Source organism: Pseudorasbora parva, chromosome 18 (assembly GCF_024679245.1).
Source record: "Pseudorasbora parva isolate DD20220531a chromosome 18, ASM2467924v1, whole genome shotgun sequence".
NCBI classification, from domain to species: domain Eukaryota; kingdom Metazoa; phylum Chordata; class Actinopteri; order Cypriniformes; family Gobionidae; genus Pseudorasbora; species Pseudorasbora parva.
In genome coordinates this window covers 19,338,172-19,353,573 of record NC_090189.1, presented here as the reverse complement: position 1 = coordinate 19,353,573, position 15,402 = coordinate 19,338,172, and the positions used below count along the sequence as shown (strand labels likewise).

At 37.8% G+C, this 15,402-nt stretch overlaps 2 protein-coding genes across 2 annotated transcripts; both read left to right on the top strand.

The window, feature by feature from the left end:
- The first annotated feature begins 107 nt into the window (after positions 1-107).
- ghrb (growth hormone receptor b) lies at positions 108-12,325 on the top strand. Its single transcript, XM_067424792.1, has 9 exons — positions 108-477; positions 4,381-4,471; positions 7,638-7,773; positions 7,946-8,121; positions 9,014-9,198; positions 9,446-9,587; positions 9,671-9,761; positions 10,332-10,401; positions 10,671-12,325. Exons 2-9 carry the CDS (start codon positions 4,396-4,398, stop codon positions 11,535-11,537), a joined length of 1,743 nt encoding a protein of 580 aa, XP_067280893.1. The 5' UTR covers positions 108-477; positions 4,381-4,395; the 3' UTR covers positions 11,538-12,325.
- A 37-nt stretch (positions 12,326-12,362) lies between these two features.
- LOC137047190 (coiled-coil domain-containing protein 152-like) lies at positions 12,363-14,464 on the top strand. The gene is made up of 8 exons (XM_067424793.1): positions 12,363-12,630; positions 12,833-12,938; positions 13,166-13,234; positions 13,317-13,381; positions 13,492-13,594; positions 13,710-13,837; positions 13,982-14,077; positions 14,181-14,464. The coding sequence occupies exons 1-8, from the start codon at positions 12,568-12,570 to the stop codon at positions 14,304-14,306; spliced, it is 756 nt and encodes a 251-aa protein (XP_067280894.1). The 5' UTR covers positions 12,363-12,567; the 3' UTR covers positions 14,307-14,464.
- Positions 14,465-15,402: the final 938 nt, after the last annotated feature.

Genomic DNA, 15,402 nt, shown 5'->3' with positions numbered 1-15,402 from the left:
AGTGAGAAATAAATAACGCGCGTGGCATATTTTTTCATAGCCTACTGGAGACCAATTGTGGGAAAACACTGTTACGCTTTTTAGGGCGGAGTCCCGTGAACATTCATGTTTTGCATGTGGACATCTACATTAAAACCGCTTGCGAGTGCCTTGTTGTATACGGTTTACTTTACAAGCTCTCTACTCAGGGTGCTTCGAGGAAAACTGACCCCTTTCTTCGAATGTGCCCCAGGGAAAAAACTAGTAACGTTAATCTACGGATGCTGGAGCCAGATGACCAGAGTGTAGCAGAGGTCCTGTCAGAACCACAGGACACATTTTAGGCAAAGCGGCATACGAGAAAATAGGGCTATTTTATGATGCCTTTCTAAAAAATAAATATATTTTACCAAGCCGTCATACGAAAAATTGAAGCTTCCCAGAGGAATACTTTCATAGAAGTTCAGGATACAAATCTGAATCGCACTCTTGAAAAAGGTGAGTTTTTCATATAATAAGACATAACGTTAATGACTTTTATCATATAACGTTAATAAGACAAACGGGATTCTTTATCATTGCTGATGTGGAAGATTAACTTTATGAAATTTAACCTTGTTTTAAGGCCAAACAATAACAAAAAACAGATGTATCATGTAAAGTTGTTTTTAAATGCATGTTCTGATTAACACTTATTAGGCTATGTTTATCATGATTTGTGTGTAGGCCTATGGTGTGAGTAACAAGGATTAGGTTTAAGTCATAGCACGTTATTATATGTCCAGGTGAGGATAGGCTGTACAATACGTTGACTATGCCACATGACAGGAGTAAAACTAAATATCAGCATTGCATCAGTTCTGTCTTTCGCATGATTGCGAGTGTGATATTATATTTATTTTATACTTAAAATAAGTTAGAATAATGAGTATTGCGGCATATTCGATTTCCATTTCCTTGCTAAACCTTTGACTTTTAAAAACTCACTCCTTGCTGTGTCATGTTGTGGGATAAAGCACAAGACGAAGGTGTAGAAAGGAAATGTATTAAAATCCATCAACTGAAATACAGGAAGACACATGAAAAAACAATGCTATACAACTAAAACAACTAATACAAGAATAAAGAGTAGAAGCAGAGAGTATAAATATAGACACCAAGCAAGGGAACTTAAGAATGCACACCTGAACTCAATGTGTAACGATGGAAACAAACATGTAGGGAACGAAACAGAACAAAACTTATTACATACTAGAAAACTAACAATTAAGCTACAGCATGAATACATGACCAAAACAAGTTCTGAATGTGACCGTAAGGCACGTCCTTGCAACCAAAAAAAGAAAAACATATAATATAAAATATTTTGTGTCCTCGCACTTAAAAAAAAGAAATGAAAAAGTGTTGGATTTTTCCAAACAAAAAAAAAAGTCTGGGAGTCATGGCAGGTGACCAGGGCAGTGTCGGCAGGCCAGGAATGCTCCAGGGCAGCACTGGCAATACAGGGAGTTAGGGAGGTGCCGGTAGCTCAGGGAGTCTGGGAAGTACTGGCAACACAGGGAGTCAAGAAGGTGCCGGCAGTACATGAACCTAGGGAGGTGCAGGCATTGACCTGCCAGGGTGATGCTGATTTCCAGGGCTACTAGATATTTCAAGAGCGGACTATGTAGCTGTGATTGGGGAGCTTAAGTCACTGGAACTAGGAACGGTCTCCTGTGGCTGTGATGAGAGGAATAGGGACACTGGACCTAGGAATGGCCTCCACACAAACAAAATAGCCATAGCCATCATGGACAGCATGTACTCTCTGAACTTGGCCCTGTGGCTTGAACAAGTTCCTGACTGAGTGCTGGGGCGTGAGTGGGCTCCTGGCTGAGCTCTGGGGTGGACTCTGGAGTGGGCTCATGGTTCTGGAGCGGATTTTGGAGCGGGCTCATGGATTGGAGCGGACTCAGGAATTTCTCTCTCTGGAACAGACTCTGGAATTTCTCTCTGTGGAACAGACGTGGGAATTTCGCTCTCTGGAACAGACTCAGGAATTTCAGCCTCAGGAACGGACTTGGGAATTTTATTTTTAAGAATGGATTCTGCAATTTCTCTAATTTTGCTGTCAGGCCTGTACTATTGGACACAGCCTTCCAGACCCGGAAAAAAGGTTGGAGATGTGGCTAAGACAGTCTTGACGGCCGCAGATGCAGAGAGCATGAGGGAATGGGTCTGGTACTGGTCTCATCCATAAGGCAGATGATAAACTGGGATCCACATGTAGCATCACCCACTCCACATATGCAGCAAAACTCCATCAAGGACTATACCCAGACAACTTGGCCTTCGTGGAGACGTTAAGTCCTGTGTAGTAGAAAGTGCAAAGCCAGCTGTCCAAGTAATGAGTTAAATAAACTAGATCTACAAACTCCTTGAGGGAGTGTTCGTCCTGCTCCAAGCACAGTAAAGGCAGTGGCACCACTAGCAAGTCCATCCTTAAAGTTTTAGTAGGATTTTGGTATTCTGTCACACTGTGGTGTAGACTGAAAGCATAAAACGAAGGTGTAGAAATCCAAGAAAACTTTTCTATTTAAATCCACTAACTAAAATCCAGGAATATGCTGGGAAAAAAACACACAACAACTAAAACATGACTATTACCAGAACAAAGACTAAGGAGAAGCAGAGAGTATAAATAGAAGCTGTGTCTCATTTCGCTAAATTTTAAAGGCTGCGTCCTCCGGAGGACATGTCCTGATGGAGTGTCCTCAATCAGAATTAAACAAGACGTCCTTCATAGGACACACAGGCAGGAAGTATCACGTTGCTGTGCCAAAATGTTCAGCCTCGTTGCGCTCTCACGCCAGTTATATGAATGTAAATTATTTATAACTTGAAAATGACTGACATTTTTATGGTCTTGACAGCAATGTACTGTTCTAAACGTTTAAAAAAGCACTAAACAGTTTCAATCTTGTTTACCACAACTATCTGTTGGAGGTAATAGAGCTTAAAAAACAAAAACAAGCTTAAACTACTTACATTTAAACACCACACCTACGCTTGCATGTATTTCTGGCGGTGGTGCCGTTTTTTCATATAATATTTTAAAAAAAAATTACGGTTGTTAACGGTGACGCAAAGAATTGTGGGTTATCTCCAGCCGTGAAGGATACACCTCATGCACACTCCGATTTCCTGTGAAAGAAGGGCGCATTTGGAGGGTCCTTCTCACTATTTTGAAATGAGACGGCCTTATGACGTATGTAGCCTTCAAATGCGACCTCCGGAGGACGCAGCCTTCTGAAATGAGACACAGCTAGAGACACCAAGCGAGGGAGCTTAACATTGCACACCAGAACTCAGTACTCTAATCACTTTGTAACTATGGAAACAAACATGTAGGGAACAGAAGAGAACAGAACTAATTACATGCTATATACAACTAAAGCATGATTAGAACAGAAACACATGACCATAATAAGCTCTGAATGTGACAGCTGGAGTGAGTTACACATCTTCACTATATTTGTGTGAGTAAAACACAAACCATTAACATAAATGTTTCCCACTCGGGATAACTAAATTCTCCGCTCAAACTGTGGTCTTGAATGCAATATACATGCATTAATAAGGCTACAGATGGAGCAAAGTCTTAGAGGACAGAATGCTTAGCATCACTTTATTTGACATGCACTGCTAAAATACTTACTATAAAGATGATAGTTGCTTTTATTGAAACGTATTTTGCTTATGCAACTACTTTTTACAATGTCCGTAGTTCATTAGTCTTCATTAGTTTTGATAGTCCCATGTAGTAATGTGGTGTATAGTTAAACTATCTTGGTAAATAATAAAAGTTTGCAGAGACTATCTCAGACTCCTTTCAGGAAGCTCCATATCAAAGACAGAACACTTCTGTTATCAACTTCCTAATTATGCACTTTGGCATTGTAGAACAGGCTGTACCAGTTTTTATTATCAAGGACTAAGCCCTTCACCCTCAGTGAAAGTTTGTTATCTCTGTACTTCTGCACTGAGTGTGAAGGCCATTTTAATCTAACAGAGAAGGGCTGAGATCCACATGCAGTTGAAGTGCAGTCAATACATGGATTTCTGGGAAGATGTTTTCCAGAAGCAGATTGGAGCGAAGCCATGTTGCAGTGAGGATATATTTCACAACCACTGACTAGAGCCTAAAATGGATGTCAGAGGACTGTTTACTGTGATTTCGTAATCCTCTCAGTATCATGGACTGATTGATTTCCACAATTAAATAAATGAATACATTTACCTAACTGTGACTGAACTGAAGTAAAGATGAAAAGTTAAGATGTATGGCTATTAGCTGGTGTTTGTTTCCAGTACTATAAATGTAGGCTGTTGACAGTTTTGACTTAATTTTGGTTTCCACAGGGACTATACTAAACCATGGAGACCACCCTTTTCATCTGCATCTTGATCACCGGTGCTGTGGCAATACAAAGTGTGCTTCCTACAATACAAGGTTTGCAGTTTTTATATGTAGAGTCTTTTGAACTTTTGGGACATGTCTTGCTAGGGGTTTGAATTTGAAACATTCAGAGAATACAACACAAATAATTGCCACTTTCAGTAACCTTTTTCTTCAAAGAGTGAACAGTGTAGCCAAACAACAAGAAAACAAGAATTTGTCTTTAGCAACCCAACCATTGCTCCACCCTTTTAGTTGGGCGCCATTGTGAAACATTAGGTAGCTTTCTGCGAATACTTTATAGCAGTGGTTTTCAATCCTGTTCCTGTTCAAACCTACCACTCTGCACATTTTTCATTAAAGGGTTAGTTCACCCAAAAATGAAATTGATGTCACTAATGACTCCCCCTAATGTTGTTCCACACCCGTAAGACCTCCGTTCATCTTCGGAACACAGTTTAAGATATTTTAGATTTAGTCCAAGTGTATGCACACTATACTGTCCATGTCCAGAAAGGTAATAAAAAATATAATCAAAGAAGCCCATATGTGACATCAGTTAGTTAGTTAGAATCTCTTGAACCATCGAAAATACATTTTGCTCCAAAAATAACAAAAACTATGACTTTTATAGCATTTTCTTCTCTTCCGCGTTTGTTTTTAAACCTCAAATAAAGAATCAAACCATGATTCGGATCGCCAATGTCACGTAATTTCAGCAGTTTGGCAGTTTGACATGCAATGCGAATCATGAATCAATCCGCTGATTCATTACCGTTTCGTGGTAATTAAGTCTCGTGCGAGAACTCCGGTCTGACGCAAGTGTGATCTTGAGTTGTTTACTTGTCACATCACACATGTGTTTGGTTGGGAATGTTGGGAAACGTAGTTTGCGCACCAGAGAGAGAGAGAGAGCGTTGTCGGAGATTGTTCCTCCTGTAGTCATGCAGTGTGAAACTCCCTGTCGCTGATGATCTGAATCAGGTGTGTTAAACAATGGAGACATACAAAATGTGTAGGGCTGTTGGTCCTCAGGACCAGGATTGAAAACCACTTCTCTATGTAGGGACCTCTGCATATGGATTGTATTTTACAGAAGAAATAACAAATCCATGAGGAAAAAATATTTTAAGGACTCCAAATGCAGGCTACAGAGAAAATGTATCGTTAGTTATGCAAATTAAGGCAATCAGAATCAGATTTTTTCATTGCTCTTGCATGGTAAACCCTAACACTCAAAATAAGTAATTGGTTTAAGTAGAGCCAACGCAAATTAAACAAATTAGTTCAAACAACTGAACTTTTATGAGTATTAAGAACTTTCTTTTTCTTTTGAGTTCTCAAAACTGACATTTTAAGTACTTTAAGAGTTTTATGAACTTGTTTCTTTTCATTTAGAATAACTTAAAGGGATAATTCACCCAAAAAATAAAAAATTCTGTCGTTAATTACTCACCCTCATGTCATTCCAAACCCGTAAGACCTTCTTTCATCTTCGGAACACAAATAAAAATATTTTTGATAAATTCTGAGAGCTCTCTGATCCCTCCAGACAGCAATTTAATTAACACTTTCAAGGTCCAGAAAGGTAGTAAAACATCTTTAAAATAGTTCATTTGTGTCTCGAAGGTGAATGAAGGTCTTACGGGTTTGGAACAACATGAGCGTGAGTAATAAATGACAGAATTTTCATTTTTGGGCAAATCTTCTCTGGTCCATCAGACTTCTTGGAATAGAATATTTTTTGAGTGAAAGTGGCTGCAGTAAGTGGGAGGAACTGCTGCTATATGAAATGGATAATTCGCTTCAGAAAATTACTCTGCAGGTGCTATTTGTGCTATATTACATTAGTTTCTATGGGAACATATTCCTAATCTCATCCTTTATCAGGCAGAGTTAACAAACATTTTCTGTAAGCTGCATGGCTAATTTATTACACTAGGGAAAAATGTTAATTTGCAAGTCAAATTTGCTGGATATTTTTTTTGAGAGTGCGAGTGTTATCCTGATGCAAGCCTGAATCCAACTCACAAAAATGTGACTACATGGTTGCAAATCTTTTACATCAAGCAAGTAATTGTTCTTTACTGTTTGTTTGTTACAGTTTGTTACTAAATATTAATTTTGATACATCAATAACCTACAAACTAGAGCTGGGTGGAAAAATGTGAAAGAACTAAATGCGGTGTTTGTGCTGACTGAATGCTCTCAGCGTGTATTCAGTTCTCTTCTTCCGTGCCTTGAATGGTAGAATACTCACTCAGTTCTGTCTATTTTCATACAAATTTCCAAATTTACATTTAATTTCTGTCCTATTTCTAACTATATGTTAAACAAACATATTGTACCTGAAAACTTAATTTAATTAATTTAACTTGTTTTTAATAACAATAATAAAAAAATAACATAATAAAAATAACTACATCATGATGTATATTGTTGATTTTTTTCTTTTCTTTTTTTTTTCGTATTTTGAAATAATAATTGAAAGTTTTGGTCACATTGCCCACCCCTACCCCAAACAGACAAACACAAACGAGTCCAGTTCACAAACCAAGCTAGCTTGATGGCTCTTAATAGTCACTAAATGTTTAAATTTAATGTAAACGAATTACCTGGAAAAACACTGGGAATGTAAATAACCAGACTATACAGATGCTGTGGCCTAGAAATAAAACCTCAGTTATTCTTCCATTACACACCATTTTGAGATTATTCCTACCGTTGGGAATTATGTTTAAATTTAGCTGTTAGTTCAAATCATAAATTGCATTTTTAACAGCAATGTTGTCTAAATGTGAGCTAAACAGCTCAGGGAGATCCTTTCAAAGAGCTTGCAGGCAATAACTGCTGTTCTGTCACTCAAATGCTTCTTGTGAAAAATGCCAGCACACATTTCCAGGAAAACACAGCTGACAGTCATAGCCCAACTGGGATTTATGTTACATCCTGTTATCCCTAAACTGGTTTAAACTAAAGAACATTCAGAGAATTGTAGCCCCCCCCCCCCCCCCCCCAATAACCTTAATAACCTTATTCCTTATTATTTATCTTTTGAAGTTTTTATTTTGCTGTGATGCAGTGAAACGTGTCATAATTAAGACTAATTAAAGACATTCCTGGTATTTTTTTCTGGTCCATCAAACTTCTTGGAAACATGCCTTAAAGCAAATATGTTCCATACCAGCAAGGGTTAAGGTATTTTCCCCCTTTTTTGCAGGTCAAACTTTAACTTTGCCTCATCTGACTGGATGCTTTTCTCGAGAGCTGATGACTTTCCATTGTCAGTGGGAAACTGGATCCTTACAGAACAGCACAGAACTTGAGGATCTGAGACTGTTCTACATCCTAGAAAAGTAATTAGTAACACACAACATCATAGAATAAAATGCAGTAGTAATACATAAAATTGCATGATAATTAGTATTATTTGGTCACATAATTCTCTTGCACTTACAAGTAAAATCAGTAAAATCCGTTTAAAGTGGTTCTTCTAATATTAATCACCAATTTCCCACATGTCTGCAGGGACTCTAAGAAAAGTGAGAGACAATGGAGTGAATGTCCAAGTTACAGCTCCTCGAGGAATGAATGCTACTTTGATTCCAGTAATACCATTATATGGTACCCTTATGTGATCCAGCTGCGTTCACACTCTCTTGACCTTGTTTATGATGAAATGTCTTTCAACGTGGAGGACATTGGTAAGCTATGTCGCAAACACAAACCCTGGCACTTCTGAAATAATAGGTTTGATAAATGTACTTTCAATAAAATAGTAACTTATTTGCTCATATATGATCACATTTTAGATTAGGGTCCAATTCTGCCTATTAAATGTGACATTTGCTTCAATAAACACCTAATGGTAACGCTTTACTTAAATCCCTTGTGCATTATGTATTATAAAGGTTATATATCTTTTCATAAGTAATTGTAACCAAAGTTAAAATGCATTTTAATATTTGCAGATTTTGAAATTGGTTGTTTTTCATGTGTTTAATGCATTATAATTTTTAAAGGTCTGTTCAATAAATAGATAAGTATTATAATTTATTATAACTGAGGTTACAATTATTCATCATACCATTAAAAGGCATAATTACTGCATTCAAATACTTTTATAATGTTTTATACATAAATTTTAAGTAAAATATGGTTATGCAGAATAAGGCATTAATAAGTACTTTATAAGTACTAATAAACCGCCAATATTCATATGCAAGCTAATAAGCAACAAGTTAATATTTGGACCTAAACTAAAGTGTTACCAAATATATTATATTGTCAATAATACATTTTGCATTAACCCAAACTATATTTAAAGATGTCTTCCTGCCCTTTGAGGTTGATTTTAATATATATTATTTGGCATTTAAAGGTTCATACGTTATTTTGTATAACATATATTTAGCATATATTTGAAATATATTTTTGGCAGAATCTTTTTTCCCCAATGGGGTAATGCTCTTTTAACTCTAAACATTCACCCCAGTCTTGTTCTCCTCCTTGCAGATAACTAAATCACCATGTTCACTGCATTAAAGTGCATAATATTTGCAACTATTTATTCATAGCTGTTCATTATTTTCTCAGTGTTTCCAGACCCGCCTGTAGGACTGAACTGGACTCTTTTGAGTATGGGCTCAACTGGCTTATTCTGTGATGTGGTTGTGAGCTGGAATCCGCCTCCATCTGCTGCAGAGAATATGAAGACAGGATGGATATTGCTGGTGTACGAGACACAGTACAGAAAAAAGGATTCAGACCAGTGGAACTCAGTGAGTCTCACGCAACATTGTGCAATCATCACATCCAGATTTCTAATATGCTCTTAATGGGAAACAGATTTGGAGTCAAATGTGTTTCTTGAAAAGTTTCTCTCAAGCTGTATTAAAAGTATTTTTTGCTAATAAAGATTATGCGTAATTACAATCATAATGGGGAAGACTGACCATGTTTGGAGCTCAATGTCTTCAAGGTTGGAGTATTATGATGCGTCTTAACTTTGTTTGTCTTTCTCTACAGCTGGATAATGGCAAAGAAACGCAGGCGTATATCTATGGTCTCTCCAGCAACACTGAATATGAAGTCAGAGTCAGGTCAAAAATGAGAGGCTACAAGTTTGGTGTCTTCAGTGACTCCATCTTCATACTCATTCCTAACAAAGGTCTGCTTCTTTGTAGGTTTTGAAAGGAAGAAAGGAAGGGAGTTTTTTTCAGTGATGTTTTGAATGTCCCGTTTCATTTTCAGAATCAAGAATTCCTATTACAGCTGTGCTTGTCTTCACTGCAGTTGTTATTGCAGTTATCTTGATGCTGATTGTAGTATCACGTCAACAAAAGTAAGTATGCTCCGTCCTTTCCTTTTCCTGTTGTACCGTATGTTCTACTATGTTTATTTGTTTATACTAGTTAACTACATCATGCAATAAATTACAACTGCATTCCACTATACTACTGCATTTGAGGCTGCATTTATATGATCAAAAATGCAGTAAAACACACACACACACACACACACACACACACACACTTTTAAATTTTATATATATATACCTTTCAGCATCATTACTCTAGTCTTCAGTGTCAGCGTTCAGCATATTAAATCATTTTAATATGCTGATTTGATACTCAAGAAACATTTCTTATTACCAATGTTGAAATCAGTTGCATAATATTTTGTGGAAACCATGCAGATTTTTTCAAGGATTTCTTGATTAATAGAAGGTTCAAACAGCATTTAATTGAAATATTTTCTAACAATGGAAAAGGCATCACTTTTGATCAGCTAATGCATCCTTTCTGATTAATATACAGTATAGAAAACTGCATGTTTTGCCATTTAATATTCAAACCATTTGGCTGCTTAAAGCTGAGCTTTAACTTAAGTTTTCCCTGTTTTTCTGTTGCAGGTTAATGGTGATTTTCCTGCCGCCAGTCCCCGGACCAAAAATCAAAGGAATTGACCCTGTGCTTCTACAGGTATGTGACTTCACATCCATTTTGTTGAACGTTTAGGGCAGGGGTCCCCAGACCCGGTCCTGGAGGGCTGCTCCAACCCAATCAAGCACCTGAACATGCTAATCAATGTCTTACTAGGTCCTATAAAGGCATTGATTAGCTGTTTCAGGTGTGTTTGATTGGGTTGGAACTAAACTCTGGAGGACAGTGGCCCTCCAGGACCGATTTTGGGGACCCTGGGTGTAGGGACTACAAATTAAAGCTTTTCGGTTTGGTTCATTTCTCCACAGAAAGGCCAGCTGAGTGAATTCACATCAATCTTAGGCACTCACCCAGGCTTGCGGCCAGAACTGTACAGCAATGACCCATGGGTAGAGTTCATAGAGGTGGACATCGATGAACCACACGAGAGCCAAGAGGAGCTCCTTATCGCAGACTCTCCGGTCTCTGACTCCCCTCAAATGTCCGGTAGTTTCAGGGATGACGACTCGGGTCGGGCTAGCTGCTGTGATCCAGACCTGTCAGATCACGATCAAACGGATCTACATCACTCTTCAACCAGTAGCCACGATGGTTTCCACTCATTGTCGCGTACACACTCTGGGCCACCACACCCTGCCTCCATCGGTCCACAAGACGGAACCTGGCCTAACAGCCTTTACTCACAGGTGAGTGACGTCACCCGGCATGGTGAAGTTGTCCTTTCTCCGGAAGAGCAAGAAAGGATGAACACCTGTCATAATGAGACTCAGAAGGATAAAGACAACAATAAAAGAAAAGAAATCCAACAGTTGGTGGTGATCCCTGACGAAAGAGGCTACACCTCCGAGTTTTTTGCCAGTCCAATCAGCGCCCACCTCAATAAACCAAACCCACCTACAACAGACCAATCACAAAATCAAGAACAACACAGCGCATTCCGAGACATTCAAAATCTGAGCACTGAGACGAACAAGTGCTCTCTGTCCACTGCATTTCCCACTCTTGCAAAGGCCACCAGTCCAGAGTACACTATGGTAGACGGGGTGGACTGGAAAAACAGTCTCTTCCTGAAACCAAATACACCAACCGCCCCAAAGAAGGCAGCGGTGAAGACTTTGCCCACTCCTGAAGGATACTTGACTCCTGACCTACTCAACAACATTACCCCTAACTAAAAGTGGAGTATGTTTGCTCTTTGTGAGATATATGGCATGGTTAGCCAACACCGAACAAGACGTGTGATCCATGAGTAGAAATCTTGAAATAAAGCCAATACTTAAGCCTTCTCCAGAGGAATGGATGTCATGAAACAAATATTTTGGCAAGCCAACAGTTGGCTGTATAAGGCATGGAGTGTTTTTTTATTCTCCTTATTTAAAGGGTTAACAGCTTCAGATGATATGTTGAGCAGAAGTATACATTAAGCTTTCACAAAGTATTATGTATTAAATGCTATATTGCAGTATAACTGCTCTATATTTTAGGTGCTTTTGTTGTTTGTTTTCAGAAAACTAACTACCACAATGTGTCTGTGTAAACTGCAAAGTGCCTACTTTAGATTATATTTCAACATCAGTGTTAAAAAAAGAGAATGTTACACATTTAAATCAAAAGGGATTTGTGTTTATCTTAACTGTTATAAGTTGTTCTTAGTGCCATTTTTTTCTCCATAAAAAAACTGGACTGGCTTTTGTGGCAAAATGATGTTTGATCAAAACTAAGCTAAAAACAAACAAAAACAGCTTTTATCAGCCTAAACTGGTTTCCTGGTCTATCAGTTTGTATTAGTGTTCTTTTTTGCACTTTTTAAGAGCACCTTAAACCAGCTAAAAAAAAACAATTGTACTCAGTGCAGCTATGTTTGGGGCTTGGTTCAGTAGGCTATTGTTTATAAGTTGTAAAGGATGTTTTTAACTTTGTAATATAAGAGATTTTGAAATAAAATGACAGTTGTGAGAAGTACTATTTTGCTCTCCGTCTCTGTGACCTACCACTACTGCTCCCAGGGATCACGTGGTTGATATTTCGAAGAAGTTACAAGGATTTGTTTCACCTCACCGCCTTCTTTCCATGTGTTTATCCGGGAAACAAAATACCCTGAACATACGCTGAGAAAGCCTTTTATCATAGTTTACTACAATTTGTCTTTAAATTGACGACAAAGCGGAGGTATATATCACTGTTGCCTAGTTAACGCTGGTCGAGATGAAAAAGCTCACTGCCGTCGACTTGACTAAACTTGTGAAAGATTTCATCCAATTGGAGCATGTAAGGTCTAATGTATATTTAGATGTAATGTATATTTAAGATATATTAAATATACATTATTAGATGTATTTTATGTTATATTTAGATGTATATTTATATGTAATGTATATTTAAGATATTCAAATGACATTTATGAAGAACTTAGTGTTGTTATAAAAGCTCTGCGCTAATCTGAGGTAAATTTGTGTTTTGTGTGATTAAGAAAATTACGGAGATGAAAGGGGAAAATAATACACTTGAAATACAGCTGGAAGAGACTAGCAGATTTCTAAAACTAGCACAGAACAAGGAGAAACATTTAACTGAAGGTAAGACAAATAGGAGACAAATAAGGGCTAGCGACAGAATTGTGTCAAACTAATCTCTACTGCCATCTAGCGGAGTAACGGATTGTTAAAGCGTTACAGTTGTTGGTGTTTATGTGAAATCCACCCCCATACTTAAATTGCAACGAAGAAATGTGCACTTTTTCTGCATAACGTTGTTCCGTTAGTAATATAAATGCTTCTTTGTAATGTCTTTCTTTCTTCTTCAGAGAGAGATGGACTTTTGGAAACTGTCAAAGGTCTACAACACACCTTACAACATCAGTGCGACCTCAGAGGTAGATTAAATAATAGGCTTTGTTCACTTCGTTTCATTGTAATCCAAATAAAATATACATAAATGATCCGAACCCTTTCTAGTTGAAAATGAAAGGCTGGAAACTGAAGTTCTTCAGATGAAGAAAGATATTAAAGCTCAAATAGAGGTAAGATGGCATCGGACTGTTTTTAATTATTGCTGGCACAAGAATAAGATTGTAATTACGTTTTTTTGTGTTCGTTGTTTGTGCTCGATTCTGCCCCCTTGTGGTTGTAGGAAAGCAAGACTCGGCTTCAAATACTGACAGCTGAGATTAAGGCCCTGCAAGATCAACACCAGAGGGAGTTGGAAGACCGGGATAAAGAAACACAAAGGAAATGTAAGTGAAGAAGACTTTTAATCTACCATCCTTACAGGAATAAAACATCCATAGCTGTTCAGTATACTATATTGCAGGATAACATATTCAAAAACAAAACATCTTGTTTTCTAAGTGGATGCTAAAGATGCTGAACTGAAAGTGGCTCATGAGAGAAATGAATGTGCTTTGGAGGAAATGAGAAGGCAGGTGAAGGAGAAGGAAAAAGAAAAGCAAAGCCAAATCATTAAACTTCAAATGGAGGTAGATTTTAATTCATGAACCTAATTATTTTGTAAATAAATTCAACTTTAATAGTTTTAATACACTATTAAAGTATATACATTATCTTATTACTTTTATGGTTGTTTTAGTTTTATGGCTGTTAAAATGTTTCATCCTTTGCAGTTTGGCGCTAAGCTTGCAAGGGCCCAGAGCATGTCTGCAAAGAGTCATCCGCAGACACAAGCCTCTGCTCCTCATCCGCAGAACATCTTTAAAAGAGTGAGGCATACTGTCAAAACACCTCAAGGCATCGAGGAAAGAAGGTTTATGATTGCACCTTTATTTCTACCTCTTTTGTGTGTCATTGTGTTTGTGTCTTCAGAAGCTCCAGTTCATTCAGGATGAAAAGAACAAAGAGATTGAGGCTCTGCGTCAGAGGGTGAGAGAGCTGGAGCAGCAGAGCCTTTACGGATCGATGGACCCTCGCCTGAAGAGGAGGAAAAACTGACACTTTTTATGATCTGTCCATTGTAATGTGAGGGTCAACTTTATCCTGTTTGCGCTTGGCAGCTCTATTTATTTGAAAATTTATAATATATTCAAAAACGTTTTTGATTGAGTTCTGTGTTATGTTCTTAATTTAATAAATGAGCATTTATGAACATACAGCTGTGAAGACTGTTATATGAGAGGTCATTCAGAAGGGGAGCAATGGCAGGTGACATGGACTTCCAGGAGCTTACGACCCGAGTGCTCTTGCATGTTGCCCGCACACCTGTAAACACAACCGCCATGTTCCAGATAAAGCTTTTAATCTCATCAATAGAGACGCTTGGTAATTCAGTGCCTTCATCAGTCACACAGACCTGTAGGGCCTACATGCTCTTAAATACACAAAGAAAGTGCCTCATGGCGTCAAATTCCAGGAACATGCTGGTTCATTAAAAGAATCAGACTGTTGAAATAATTGACTTTTTAAGTAAAGTTTAAATCACCCAGCAGCTCAACTGTTACAAAAATGTAAATCTAATATATTTAAAATAGTATTTTCCATGTAGACATTATTACATGCAACATTATCAGTGCTAATGTAATTTAAAATAAAATAGTTACAAAACGATGTGCACTTCCGTATCTTAGAATATGTCAGTGCCATTGTTTTGTCTCAAGATGCACACCAGTAATTGTTTTTTTCTAAAGCTACTTAAATATTCTAATTGAAGTAATGCCTAATCCTGGCTTAATCTAAGCCCTTTCTGTGAAACCAGGCCTTGAGTGTTCGGCAGGTAATGGATATGACAATGTTGATATGTTTTTTCTTGGCAGAATAGAGCTGCTACGCTGCTGCTGCTGCTGTTGTTTGTTGTTGGTGCTTTAGAGCAAGTACGGGACTTTAAAGGGGGGGTGAAATGCTGTTTCATGCATACTGAGCTTTTTACACTGTTTAAAGACTTGGATTCCCATCCTAAACATAGACAAAGTTTCAAAAACTAATGTTGGACGTTTGATGGAGTATTTCTGTGTCAAAAATACTCCTTCCGGTTTCTCACAAGTTTTGGAGAGTTTTTTTCGAGTATGGGTCCGCTTGACGTCGAAAGAGCGGA